Here is a 12,292-nt window from a genome sequence, read left to right as displayed (position 1 = left end):
GTCGGGCATATTTTATCAAACCTGGTGAGATCGAGCATGCATGAAAAATTGTGTATCGACAGAAACTAATATTTAACAATAATATTAATTTCTTTCATTTTTACTTGCCAGATGCCATGATATTCAAGAGGAAGTCGAAACTACGAAAAGCAGGTTTGTCTTGATGAAAGAAATGTGCCAGTTTAAGGACTACGCCCAAGATTATCTTCCGCGTGACTTTCGATACGTCTTCGTGACGAGGGAACCAACGAGAGCCTACGCGTCTTTTCGGAAGGTTCTGTTGACTACGGGACTATTTGTCCCAGCGGACAAAAAGTTAGGGTTGGATATCATCCGGGACGACCCGAGTAACACCAGACCGATGTCGTGGTACGAAAGTCAACACCAGCTTTGGAGGTACGTCAAGGACAACCTAGACCCCAACCCAATCATCATCGATGCCTATGATCTCGCCTCCAACCCTCAGAAGATCTTGAAAGGCCTCTGTGAGGCGATTGGTTTTCCATACAACGACAGCCTTCTCCAGTGGGCCTCGAGCATTGAGGATTTCCCCCAGAACTTTAACACAGCAGGACCAAACCTGTTCGAGGGCGTTGGGTCAGGTTTCTACGAGAGGGCCTTTAAATGTACCCAATTCGAGGCACCAACTGAATTGGTACCAATACCACGTGATCAGCTCGATGATGACGTCCTTCGTTGCGTTGACTATTCGATGCCATTTTACCGGGAGCTATACACAAATAGATTACAATAGGGCATATCTGCCTTCATGGGAATTTAGAGGCACTTCATAAATTCAAGCTCCCCCCCCTTTAATTTCGACAACTTCAAAAATGTTATAATATGCAATGCAAATAAACGGAGTGCTTTTAAAGAGCACTGGAAAGCACTACAAAATTAATATCACTAATATTTACAGAAAGTTTTGGACATTTTCTGTTTTCACTTTAATTTGCACCCCCCCCCCTCGTATTGAAAACATGGATCGACGCCTCTGGGACCACACGGGCCGTGTGGTCCAGTGGTTAGAGCATTTGACTCATAATCGCAAGGTTGTGAGTTCGAATCCCAACTCTGCCATTGTCTCCACTTTGATAAAAAAAGGCCCGAGAGTGATATCTGTCGTCTATAACGTCAGCCACTATGACTGATTAACCTAGACGTAAAATGTTTCCTAGGTAATTGGTTATATACCAGCTTGGTGTTTACCAGCAAAAATGCTGTCCTGCCGAGATCCTACGGGAGTTACCATAAACAGAAACAGAAACAGAAAGATCAATATACATATGAGGTATCACAGGCCTAATTCATTTCCCATATCCTCGTGTGTTAAAGTGCACTCTAAAAACTGGGGTGCAAATTTAGCTCTTAAGGAGCGTCTATAGTGACTGCACTTCGGAGTGCTGATTTTCTCGTTCAAATTTGAACTAGAAAAATCAGCACTCCGAAGTGCAGTCACTATACACGCTCTTTAAGAGCTAAATTAGCACTTCGTTTTCTAGAGTGTGGTACTTAAACAAAATTCATAAAAAATAAGGAGGAAATTCGAGGGTTGAATTTTTACTACCTGTGGATAGAACCTAGGATAATGTCTGACATTCCATATCTGACCAAAAAAGGGTACCTCGGCCGGCTCATTTTAAAAATAAATCAGCATTTATGAAGACTACACCTAACGGGATCAAATTCATCACTTTAAAGAGCAAAATGGCTCTAATTCTTCCGCCAGTAAAAAAAATAGTTCCAAAGTAGTGATATATCTTTCCAATTTGGAAAAAGGAAGTTCAGTAGGTACCCTCCCTAGAATCAGTGTTAGATTGTCAATCATATTTTATTTATTCATTTTTGTCAAATAGCAATATCAAATTTAAAAATTGAGCTACGGGTTGGCTCGAATGAATATCTTTTGCCTGTCAGTTGTAGTTAGGCCCGTGTGACCATGAAGGAAATATTCAACTATATACAGATTTCATCGATGTTGACCTCTTATATTCTATACAAGAGCAACATTTTATGTATGTTTTCTTTGGTATTTGGCGGCATAGTGAGAACTCGCTCCGCGATAGGCCTATATGTAGGGCTAAAGAACAGAGAAAATATATTGTCAAATGCCCTCCATGACAAAGAATAACCAAGAAGTCTTTGTCGAAAATTTCTGAATCAAACAGCAGTTTTGTCCTCGACTCTGGACAAACGACATAATTATTTGTATTTTTTCGTCAGCACCAAAACTTATATAGGAAGAGTCTAATATTCTGGATCAGTAATTTTCGCTAAACACCTCCCAGCTAGATGTTCATTGTCATTTGACGGGCAATTTTAATAAATTGACCGTCTTCTTGAACACTCTAAACGTCGCGGAGTTAAAACTCGCTATATAACCGTCTGTTCTAGAATTTTTTCTTGAGCAAAATGTCACCCCCCCCCGAAAAAAACCAGCACCCTTCAGTGTACTCTGTACTTAATTTGTTGTCATAGTTTACATGATGCTCTTGTTTGTTTTCAATCTTCGCCACTACTTTCTTAATCTTTCTGGCCCAATCCTCTCTCTGTACTTTCTACCTATATCTCCTTTTAATTACCCTTTCCCCTTACTCACCTTTTTTCTGTCTGTCTCCCTTTGCCGTCTTTATCCTTCCCCATCTTCTCTTTTCTAATACTTTTCATTCATTCATGTACAATGTGCCTCATTGTAGTGGTTAGAATTTGCGTACTTAATATTTATTATGTTCAATACAATGTATGATTTTATTTACTTTCAACAATTTATTTCCTTGTATTATAATAAGAAGTACTAGTAGTTTTATATAATTTCATGTTTGAATTTGAGTATTATTCTATTGATGTAAATTGTACACATGTTTTTAATAAACCATTATTGAATTGAATTGAATTGAATTTCTTCAAGTAGCGTTCTCAAGCCCATGGGGGAGGGGTGGAGGGGCAGAGCTGAAAATCAGTGTGGGGGACAAATTCTGTCTAGCTATCTTGCCAATTTGTAAATCTGTAATTGAATACAAATACTAATTTTTGACAATTTTCTATTACAACCCAAGTCCCTGGGTAAATAAGTCAAGTAAAAAAATGAATGAATAAATAAATAAATGAATGAATGAATGAATGGATGAATGAATAAATGATTGAATAAATAAATAAATTGTTTAGCTTACCGTGTTCAGATCTGCTCCTCTGCATGTGCGTCGTCTTCATAGCTAAAATCTCTCGCCTGCATAGCATAGCGACACTATACAATGCGTATAAAAAAAAAGTTTACAATTTGAAAAAAGCCCTGAGAATTAAAAAATATACAACATGTGGGTAATTCTTTTCACATATAATCTTAGGTTTGGGTCTCATCTATCCAATGAAAGTAAACGTTTTGACAGAATGTTACACTTGAGTGAGCACTGTCCATTTTTGTAAAGCTTGCAGAAATCTGTTTGCGCAGAAATGCTAGTTTTCACGCAGTGTCAAGGGGAAAGGGCGAAATCAAATTAACCCTGCGAAACATTTTTCATATTCCCTTGCACATTAGTAAATTGAAATAAAACAGATACATTCAAGCATTTTGTAACAATTTTGCCACCCAAATTGAAATTTCAACACTTTGTAAGCACAACTTTAACCCTTGTTGTGCCAGCTGGATCTGAGGACATAACTAAATCTGAACAAAAGTTTATATCAGACATCTCCAGCATTTTTTCACTAAGTTTTTATCATTTAAAGTGGGTTTACATTTCATTTTTTAATTTAATACTTGTCTCTCCACATCTTTTCCAAGCTTGACAATGATTAACAAAATGAAAATCAAGCCTAAGCCATTTCATGTGAATCACAGCTCAGTGTAAAGCAAATATCGTCACGATGGCCTTGGTGTGTGGGGAGTGGGATGGGGCGCAATGCACTCGTTGAAGTGTTTTGGGCAAGGAAATAAGTTTAAAAGGTAAAAGATATCTTCAAATCAATTCTACTAGTTAAATTCAACGTGTTCTTCATGATTAAGGTATACTTTTATTCGCATAACTATTTCAAAGTTCTGCGCAAATCATTTTTCACTAACTTTTCAAAAGTAAGTGGTGCTCACTCAAGCGGAAATATTTTTCGACAGTTATATCGTCATTTGCTTAAATGGATCTGCACCAATGTTGAATTGTGGAAAAATCTTCAGGATGTTACAAATGTATAATTATTATAGGATATTTTCCAAGTGTAAACTTTTTTTTTTATACGTACTGTAGGCGCCGCTTTTTCGGCGGCGGCGGTGGCGTCGTCAACATTGAAATCTTTACCAAGGTTAAGATTTTGAAATGTCATCATAACTTAGAAAGTATATAGACCTAGTTCATGAAACTTGGTAATAATAGTAATCAAGTATTATTGAACATCCTGTCTGAGTTTCAGGTCACATGACTAAGGTCAAATGGCATTTAGGGTCAATGAACTTAGACCATGTTGGGGGAATCAATGTCAAAATCTTAACCAAGGTCAAGGTTTTGAAATGTCATAACTTAAAAAGTCTATGGACCTAGGTCATGAAACTTAAACATAAGGGTAATAGTGCATCACTATAGATCCTGCGTGAGTTTCCGGTCACACGAACAATGTCGAAGGTCACTTATGGTCAACGAACTTTGACCATGTTTGGGGATATTTGTGGAATTGTCATCATAACTTTGAAATTTCATGGATCTAGTTCATAAAACTTCAATATAAGAGCAATTAAGCATCCCTGAACTTCCTGTGCGCGTTTCAGGTCACCTGACCAAGATGAATTAAAGGTCATTTAACGTCATTGAACTTTGGCCGTGTTGGGGTATTTGTTGAATTGGCATCATAACTGAAACATAGACATAAGGGTAATCAAGTATGTTTTACATAGGCTTACATGCAGGTAAATGCAAATCATTTGTTTATATTGGTACTCAAAATGTATCAAGAACAACCATCGTGGTCTACATTGGTTACGAATCTCGTCTTTCAATCTGAGGGACGAGGGTTCGAATCACAGCTATGGCTTGTTTTCCTTCGACAAGAAATTGACCCACGTTGTGGTGCACTCAACCAAGGTGAGGTGAATGAGTACCCGGTGGGATTAATGCACCGATTAGCGCCTTTAGCCAGTGGCGTGTCTATAGGACAAACGGCACCCGGGGCAAGTGGTAAAATCGCGCCCCTTTCGAAGTGTATTATAATACCACACTTAAAATAAAACATAATACCAATGAGAGTGTGAATATTTTTCGGAATTGTAATCATAAATATGATGCGTATCTAACTAAACAATGAATGCGAGCGCGAAGCGCGAGCTGAAAACTATTGATATCCGGACCTGAACAAAATAACATTTAAAAATACTCTTTTTAGGAAATATAGGGATGATAGATATCTCCATTGAATAAATCGACCTAATACGACGGAGAAGCGCGAGCCTATATTTTTTTAATACTATAAAATCTTAAGACCGAATATTCTAATCACCATAATCATTAACTTAAAATAATAATACGAGCGCGAAGCGCGAGCTGAAAATTAATGAAATTTAGACCTGAAATTGACATTTTAGGGGGAAATAATCCCACTACGTTAAATAAAGGTAATAATGGTAGAGGTAAAAATAGCAGAGGTGATAATGGCGAAGGTAAAAATGACAGAGGTAAAAATGGCAAAGGTAAAAATGGCGAAGATAAAAATGGCAGAGGCAAAAATGACAGAAGTAAATATCGCAGAGGTAAAAATGGCAGAGGTAAACATGGCAGAGGTATGAATGACAGAGGCAAAAATAAAAGATGTAGTAATGGCAGAGGTATGGAGTTAAAATTGGCAGAAGTAATAATGGCAGAGGTAAAAATGGCAGAGGTAAAAAGGGCGGAGTTAAAAATGGCAGAGGTAAATAATGACAGAGGTTAAAAATGGCAGAGGTATAAATGACAGAGGTAAAAATGGCGGAGTTAAAAATGGCAGAGGAAAATAATGACAGAGGTAAAAATGGTAAAGGGTAAAATGACAGAGATATATAGGGTGCTGGTTTGTTAAAAATCACAGAAAATATTTTCACTCCAAAATGAAAGGGGATTTTGTTTAGAAGGGGGATAATGACCAAAAAGCATTTATCCCAACAAAATGAAGTTCATTTGGATCAGATGAAATAGTTACAACCCAAAATAATGATAATAATAATAAATAAACAAAGTTCTTTCTTCAGTTCAAAATAACGGATATTTGTGTCAAATCTCTACATTTATTTTTCGCACCATCCTTTTATTTCCAGGGGGTGCTGCTTTCGGTGTACAAAATACCCGACAGCACCCCCGCTTCCAAGGGTTGATCATCAACATGATCAAGGCGTTTATTCGAAATCATAGTGGATGCAGTGGTAAAGGTCCAGGGTCTTCTTTTATTTAAAGAATATGAACCATACCCTCAATCGACCCCAATTTGGTTTTCCAGGCAAAACAAGATTGTTATTGATTTTCATAAGTTACATATTCCGTGCCGAACCTGGGAATGCATGCTTATTGTCATTCTTAACCCAAAGAAGAATAATACAGACGACAAACAAATAAGGACAAAATATTTAACCACAATCGTTCGTGAGAATTTTAACGTCTAAGCTTTTCCCTATATATTATTTATGTTTTTCCCCGCCCCAAACCCCTCTCTGTCTCTCCACCTTTCCCATGTCTACTTTTCCTCCTCTTTTCATCGGTGAACATGGCAAAGCTTTGGATCAAAAGAACCAGCCAGGCAGATAGGAATGTTATAAAAAGATTAATGAGAACCATGCAGTTTCATTTAGCTTTTTTGGTCATTTAATGACAACAAAAATATGTCGTTCATAATCTTTTTAAAAGCCCTCACGGTACACCTCCATCGAATTCGTAAATAGCATTGTTATAGGCCGATGAACACATGATAATAATCATGATAATATGAAGAGCTCACTTGCAAAAGGGGTTAGGTCCATTTTTCATCAAATTTGATTTTTTGGTCTCAATGTATAGATTTTTTGTAGCTCTATAAGATGATACCAAAGAAAAGTTGAAATTCCTATTTAAAAGTGATCAAAAATGGCAAAGAAAAATCACTTTTTTTTCAAAAGGGGTTAGGTCCATTTCAGTTTAGTTGCAAAAGGGATTAGGTCCACACCGAATTTTTTTGGAAAAGAATATTAAAAAAAAATATGAATAAAGGTAGATTTCTTTTATACCCAATTTTATGTTATCATGGTAGGGAATCTTGAAAATTTAGTTTCGCATAAGAATATGCAATATAGGAGAATTAAAAAAAATGATTTTCTTGGAGTGGACCTAACCCCTTTTGCAAACAAACTCTTCTAAAGAGCTCATTTGTCAAAAGGGGTTAGGTCTATTGTTCATAAATTTTATTGTTTTATGTCTCAAAACCTCTAAATTTTTAGTCGCTTTGATGAAAACAACGAAAATTTGAAATTTACATGAAAACATGAAAAAAGTGGCAAAGAAAAATCACTTTTTAAATCAAAATTGATTGGATTCATTTCAGTTTACTCGCAAAAGGGCTTAGGTCCACAATGATAATTTTTAAAAGAATTTATAGAAAACAATTGAAGACAGGTAGATTTCTTTTATACCCAATTTTATGTTCACATGATAGGGTAGTACATCATGACAATTTAGTTTCTCATAAGAATATTGCAGAAAGTGAGAATAAAAAACATGGTTTTTCTCAGAATGGTCCAAAGTGGACCTAAGCACTTTTGCAACTAAACTCATCATATGATGAAATGCCTAACCGTGACGTGAACTTCAGGCAAACAATGATGAAAAAAGGAACTCATATCGCTGTATGTGTGATTTTCTCTTTTTTGTGTGGATTTCAAAAAAAATGTTTATTAACGAACCATGCGTTAAACATCACCGTGACTAGTCGCAAAAATATGATGTCAAGTGGAATGATAACTACTATTACTCTTGACAGAGATTCATTTATGCCTCTGCCATTTTCTATCTCTGCGATATTTACCTTTGCCATTTATTTACCTCTGCTATTATTACCTCTGCCATTTTTACACCGAACCGTGGTAGGAAGTGATTTTTGTCAAAGTGTCAGAGTGTAGTGGAAAGAAAAAAAAGTGAAATTGGGGAAAGAATGTATAATAAAGTAAGTAACCTGACTTTCATAAATGTCAAACTGTCAAAGCTGAAGTTAGCCCTATTTCATTTTTCTTGAATGGGAAGTTTGCTTGCACGTCGATCGGATTATCCAAAATACATGCATGAAATAGCAGTATTGCTGACATTTTATAATTTTATGTTAAAGTTAAACTGCCTTGCTTGTGTGCGTGAGATAGATAGATTGATAGACAGATAGAGATAGAGAGAGAGGGGAAGAGTGTGGGGGGTGGGGGAAAGGGAGGGATGGAGAGTGGAGATGGGGAGGGGGTACAGACGAAATTGGAAATATAAATACATGAAACAGGGAAGAGGACAGATAAAATAAAATAGCTATTAGTGGTTATAGTTATAACAATACAATAATTTATAGAACCAATCCCCCAATTAGTTCGAGTTAAAGTGTATTTTTCCATTTCCATTATTAACGTTATAAGCAAATACAAATCAAACATACATCATAAATATAAACAAATACAAATGAGATATGATCACAATGATTACAAATCAATACGAGTTCCCAAACATTTGTAAAATATATAGTTTTAACAAAATCTTATATGGAAATCAGGGGATCCACTAAAAAGCATTGCTTGTAGAGCGTGGATCCCCTAAGATAATATATCAAACATTTGAAAATTGGGACTTATTCACCAGTGTAGGCGTAAGAAAATACAATTAAGTTAAAATAGAATATTGGGAATAATAATAAGATGGTGAGTAATAGCGAGAAGTAATAAAAAGATGACAGAGATACGGGACTATACTCAGTGGCGTACCTAGCATATTTCGTCAGGGGGGGGGGGGCAAGTGACAAGGATGATGAGCACGATGGGGGGGGGGTAGTAGGCATCGACGTTTAGGCACAATTTTTTTCAAGGGGGGCTGATAATCATTGCCCTAATATCAACTTCAGTTTTAATTTTCGAGCGAGCGAAGCGAGCGAACATTTTTTCAATTATTATTTAGCCTTTTTACATGATGTGAAACGTGCAGAAATTATACATTCGGTCATAAAATTACCAATACACGAGGATATTTGGGCACCTCGCAGTCCTCGTTGCTCTGCATTTTGCAGCCCACCCCCTCCCATACACGTTTGTATGTGTAGGTCTGGAAGTGGCACTGAAGGTGGGAAAGGTTACCCAGGGGCTGCCCAATAAAACAGTTGGGATCTTGCTACTACTGATATTTGCTATCGGGCGATTGCACTTTATTGTCGAAATTAATTCTCTTTTGGTATATCATTCGAGAAATGAAATGTATTGGATCGTGATCGATATAAATTTCTAATCAAGTGGTAATTGCAATGTTTATATTAAAATACTTCTTTTATTCCTCTTTGAAGGTGTTCATTATGCTCCCAATTCTGTTCATTTGGAGACGTTATAAAAGAGGTATTTAACATTGAAATCAGTTGTATTCATGTATTGATTTGCATTTGTTTTATTTCCATATACACAGTTAAAGGGGAATCCAGCCTTGGCCATAAAATGTTGTGCTGGGAAGGAGAAAAATAAATCAAACAGAATGGTGAAAATTTGAAAGAAATCGGACAAGAAATAAGAAAGTTATAGCTGCTTTAAAAGTGGGATCACTAATAGTATGTAGATTTCAAATTGGCAACTCGGTAAGTAAATTATGACAAGGGGCAAGGACAACTTTCCCATAGGCCATGTACTTTATTATCAGGGATTTGTGGTTTTCTCCTAAGTACCCATTCCCCTGGGGCAGTAATCTAAATATAACCCAGGTAGTATATTGTTTAATGTCCTCATGAAAGAAAAATATAATTTGAAATAAAACTTTGAGGAAAAATGACATTTTAGCCATAATATGTAGTGGAGTACATGGAAGAGTAGTCCTTGCCTTACATCACTATGACATCCCATATGCGGCCAATTTGAAGTCTCCATGAGTATAGTGATTTCCAATATTTACAACTTTGAAAAATTCATAACTTTCTTGTTGTTTGTCCAATATTGTTCAAACTTTCACCTATCAACTTGTCTGACTTTTCTTTTTCTTATAAAAACAAGTTTTTATTTGGGTTGGATTCCCCTTTAAAACAAAAAGGAATGCATCCATTCACTCATAAAGAATAAATATGAACGTGAAAATATATGCGACAGTAACATTATATATATATCACTAGATATGGGGAAAATTACTCACTCACTGGCAGGAATGCATGTCAGAAGGTTGAGGGAATTGAAATTGGAAAAAGATAGATAGGCGGACGAAGGGATCGGGTACATAGGATAGAAAGGGGGGCGTTTATAACCAGATGAATGTGTAAGCAGGGGTATAGCTAGGCCTTTTCCACGGGGGGGGGGGGGGGGGGGTGGAGGACCTTGATTACCGACAGATATCAGTACCGATTACTGACGTCCGACGGCCAAAACTCGTTTATATCCAACCCAGGGACAGATCCTGGATTTTCAAGGGGGACATTATTGTTTACAAAAATGTTGACAAGCCCCACCCCCAAAAAGTCTTCACTCTCACTGACACGTGCCTAACAATTTACACTAAAGTAATATAAAAATAATAATTGCGAGCGCGAGCTGAATTTTTTCTGAAAATCTAGACCTAAAACGATACATTTTGTGCACTTACGTTTGAAAAGGATGGGTATCTTCCTAAATGAATTATGCGAGCGCGAAGCGCGAGCTAAAAATGTTGATATTCCTTACTGGACCCTAGACATTCTAAGCAGTTTTACAGGATGGGTATCTAAACAGTCGTGCGGGCGCGAAGCGCGAGCTAAAACTTCTGATATTCCGACTTAAGAACTGGATATTCTAAGCACTTTTTAGTAACCATGAACAAATCGGTTTCTTACTGAAAAATTAATTGATGCGAGCGCGAAGAGCGAGCTGAAAGTTAGAAATATTCCCCTCTGAAAACTGGACATTCTAAGCACCCTTTTTTTTTTTTTTTTAAACTATGAATAAGATGGTAGTTCAAAACAATTAATTGGTGTGAGCGCGAAGCGCGAGCTGAAATTTTTTGATATTTCGACCTGAAAACTTTACATTCTAAGCACTTCATTTAATTATGAACAAGATGGAATTTTATGCGAGTGCGAAGCTCGAGCTGAAATTTTTGATATTCCAACCTAAGAACTTGATATTCTAAACAATTTCTGTAACCGTGAACAATTTGGTCTCTAATGATATATTTTTGATATTTTTTATTTTTTATATTCCGACCTGAAAACTGGAATTTCTAAGCACTTCATTTAACTATGAACAGGAATCACAGGATGGATATACCTAAACAGTTATATGTGAGCACGAAGCGTCAGCTGAAATATTTGAAATTCCGGCCTAAGAACTGGATATTATAAGCACTTTTTGTAACTGTGAACAAATTGGTTTCTAATTAATTAATTGACGCGAGCGCGAAGTGCGAGCTGAAAACTTTTGATATTTCAACCTGAAAACTAGACATTTATATTAAGTATCCAACTAACAAATTGATGCGAGCGCGTAGCGCGAGCGATTTTTTTTATTTTTATAATTATATTACTAAAAGTTGTTCTCTACATTTTTCCTGTCCCTGGTCAGCCCAGTCCGTCCTCTCTATCGGTACAGAGAGCTCTAAAAGTCGCATTGCGTAAAAATCACAATTTACCGATAAAAGTTTACAGTTAAATTGCCATTTACCAACAAAGATGGTAGAAGTAAAAAACCGAATCAGTTGGAACAGCCCCGTGTGCCCGACAGTTTATATTTTTTTCCGACAGTCTGCAGTGTAGTTTTTATTTTCCCTTTCTCTTAAACTTTTTCTTCTTTTTCCCCTTCGCCCCTTTTTTCTCTCTTTCCTTTTTCCTCTTTTCTTCCCCTTTTTTCGCTTCCTTTTTTTTTGCTTGTGACTCGTCAGGGGGGGGGGGGCAGTCTACCCCCTGGCCCCCCCCTTAGGTACGCTAGTGACTATACTAAAAACGCAAAAGAAAACAAAGACATGACGAAGAATAGAGGGAAGAGAGTAGGAATAAAGTACTGAAAGGGGAGCGAGAGAGGAAGAGATTGAGAGGTCAAAGATAAGTTTGTAATTTAAAATTTGTAATGTAAAAATGCCGTATAAGACAAGTCTGCCCCCACTTTGAAAGTGAAGACTCCCCCCTTTTTGCTTGT

General features: G+C 36.7%; 1 protein-coding gene across 1 annotated transcript in view; it reads left to right on the top strand.

Moving 5' to 3' along the window:
- Nucleotides 1-3,163, top strand: part of LOC129266644 (uncharacterized) — a 37,456-nt gene extending 34,293 nt beyond the window's left edge. The window contains exon 2 of the mRNA XM_054904483.2: nucleotides 112-3,163. Within this exon, the coding sequence (XP_054760458.1) occupies nucleotides 112-754 (643 nt within the window). The 3' untranslated portion in view covers nucleotides 755-3,163. The remainder of the gene's footprint in view (nucleotides 1-111) is intronic.
- The last annotated feature ends 9,129 nt before the right edge of the window (nucleotides 3,164-12,292 follow it).

The sequence above is a fragment of the Lytechinus pictus genome, chromosome 8 (genome assembly GCF_037042905.1).
Source record: "Lytechinus pictus isolate F3 Inbred chromosome 8, Lp3.0, whole genome shotgun sequence".
In the NCBI taxonomy this organism is placed as follows: domain Eukaryota; kingdom Metazoa; phylum Echinodermata; class Echinoidea; order Temnopleuroida; family Toxopneustidae; genus Lytechinus; species Lytechinus pictus.
Note: the sequence above shows the minus strand (reverse complement) of the source record. Positions and strands in the feature narration are given on the sequence as shown.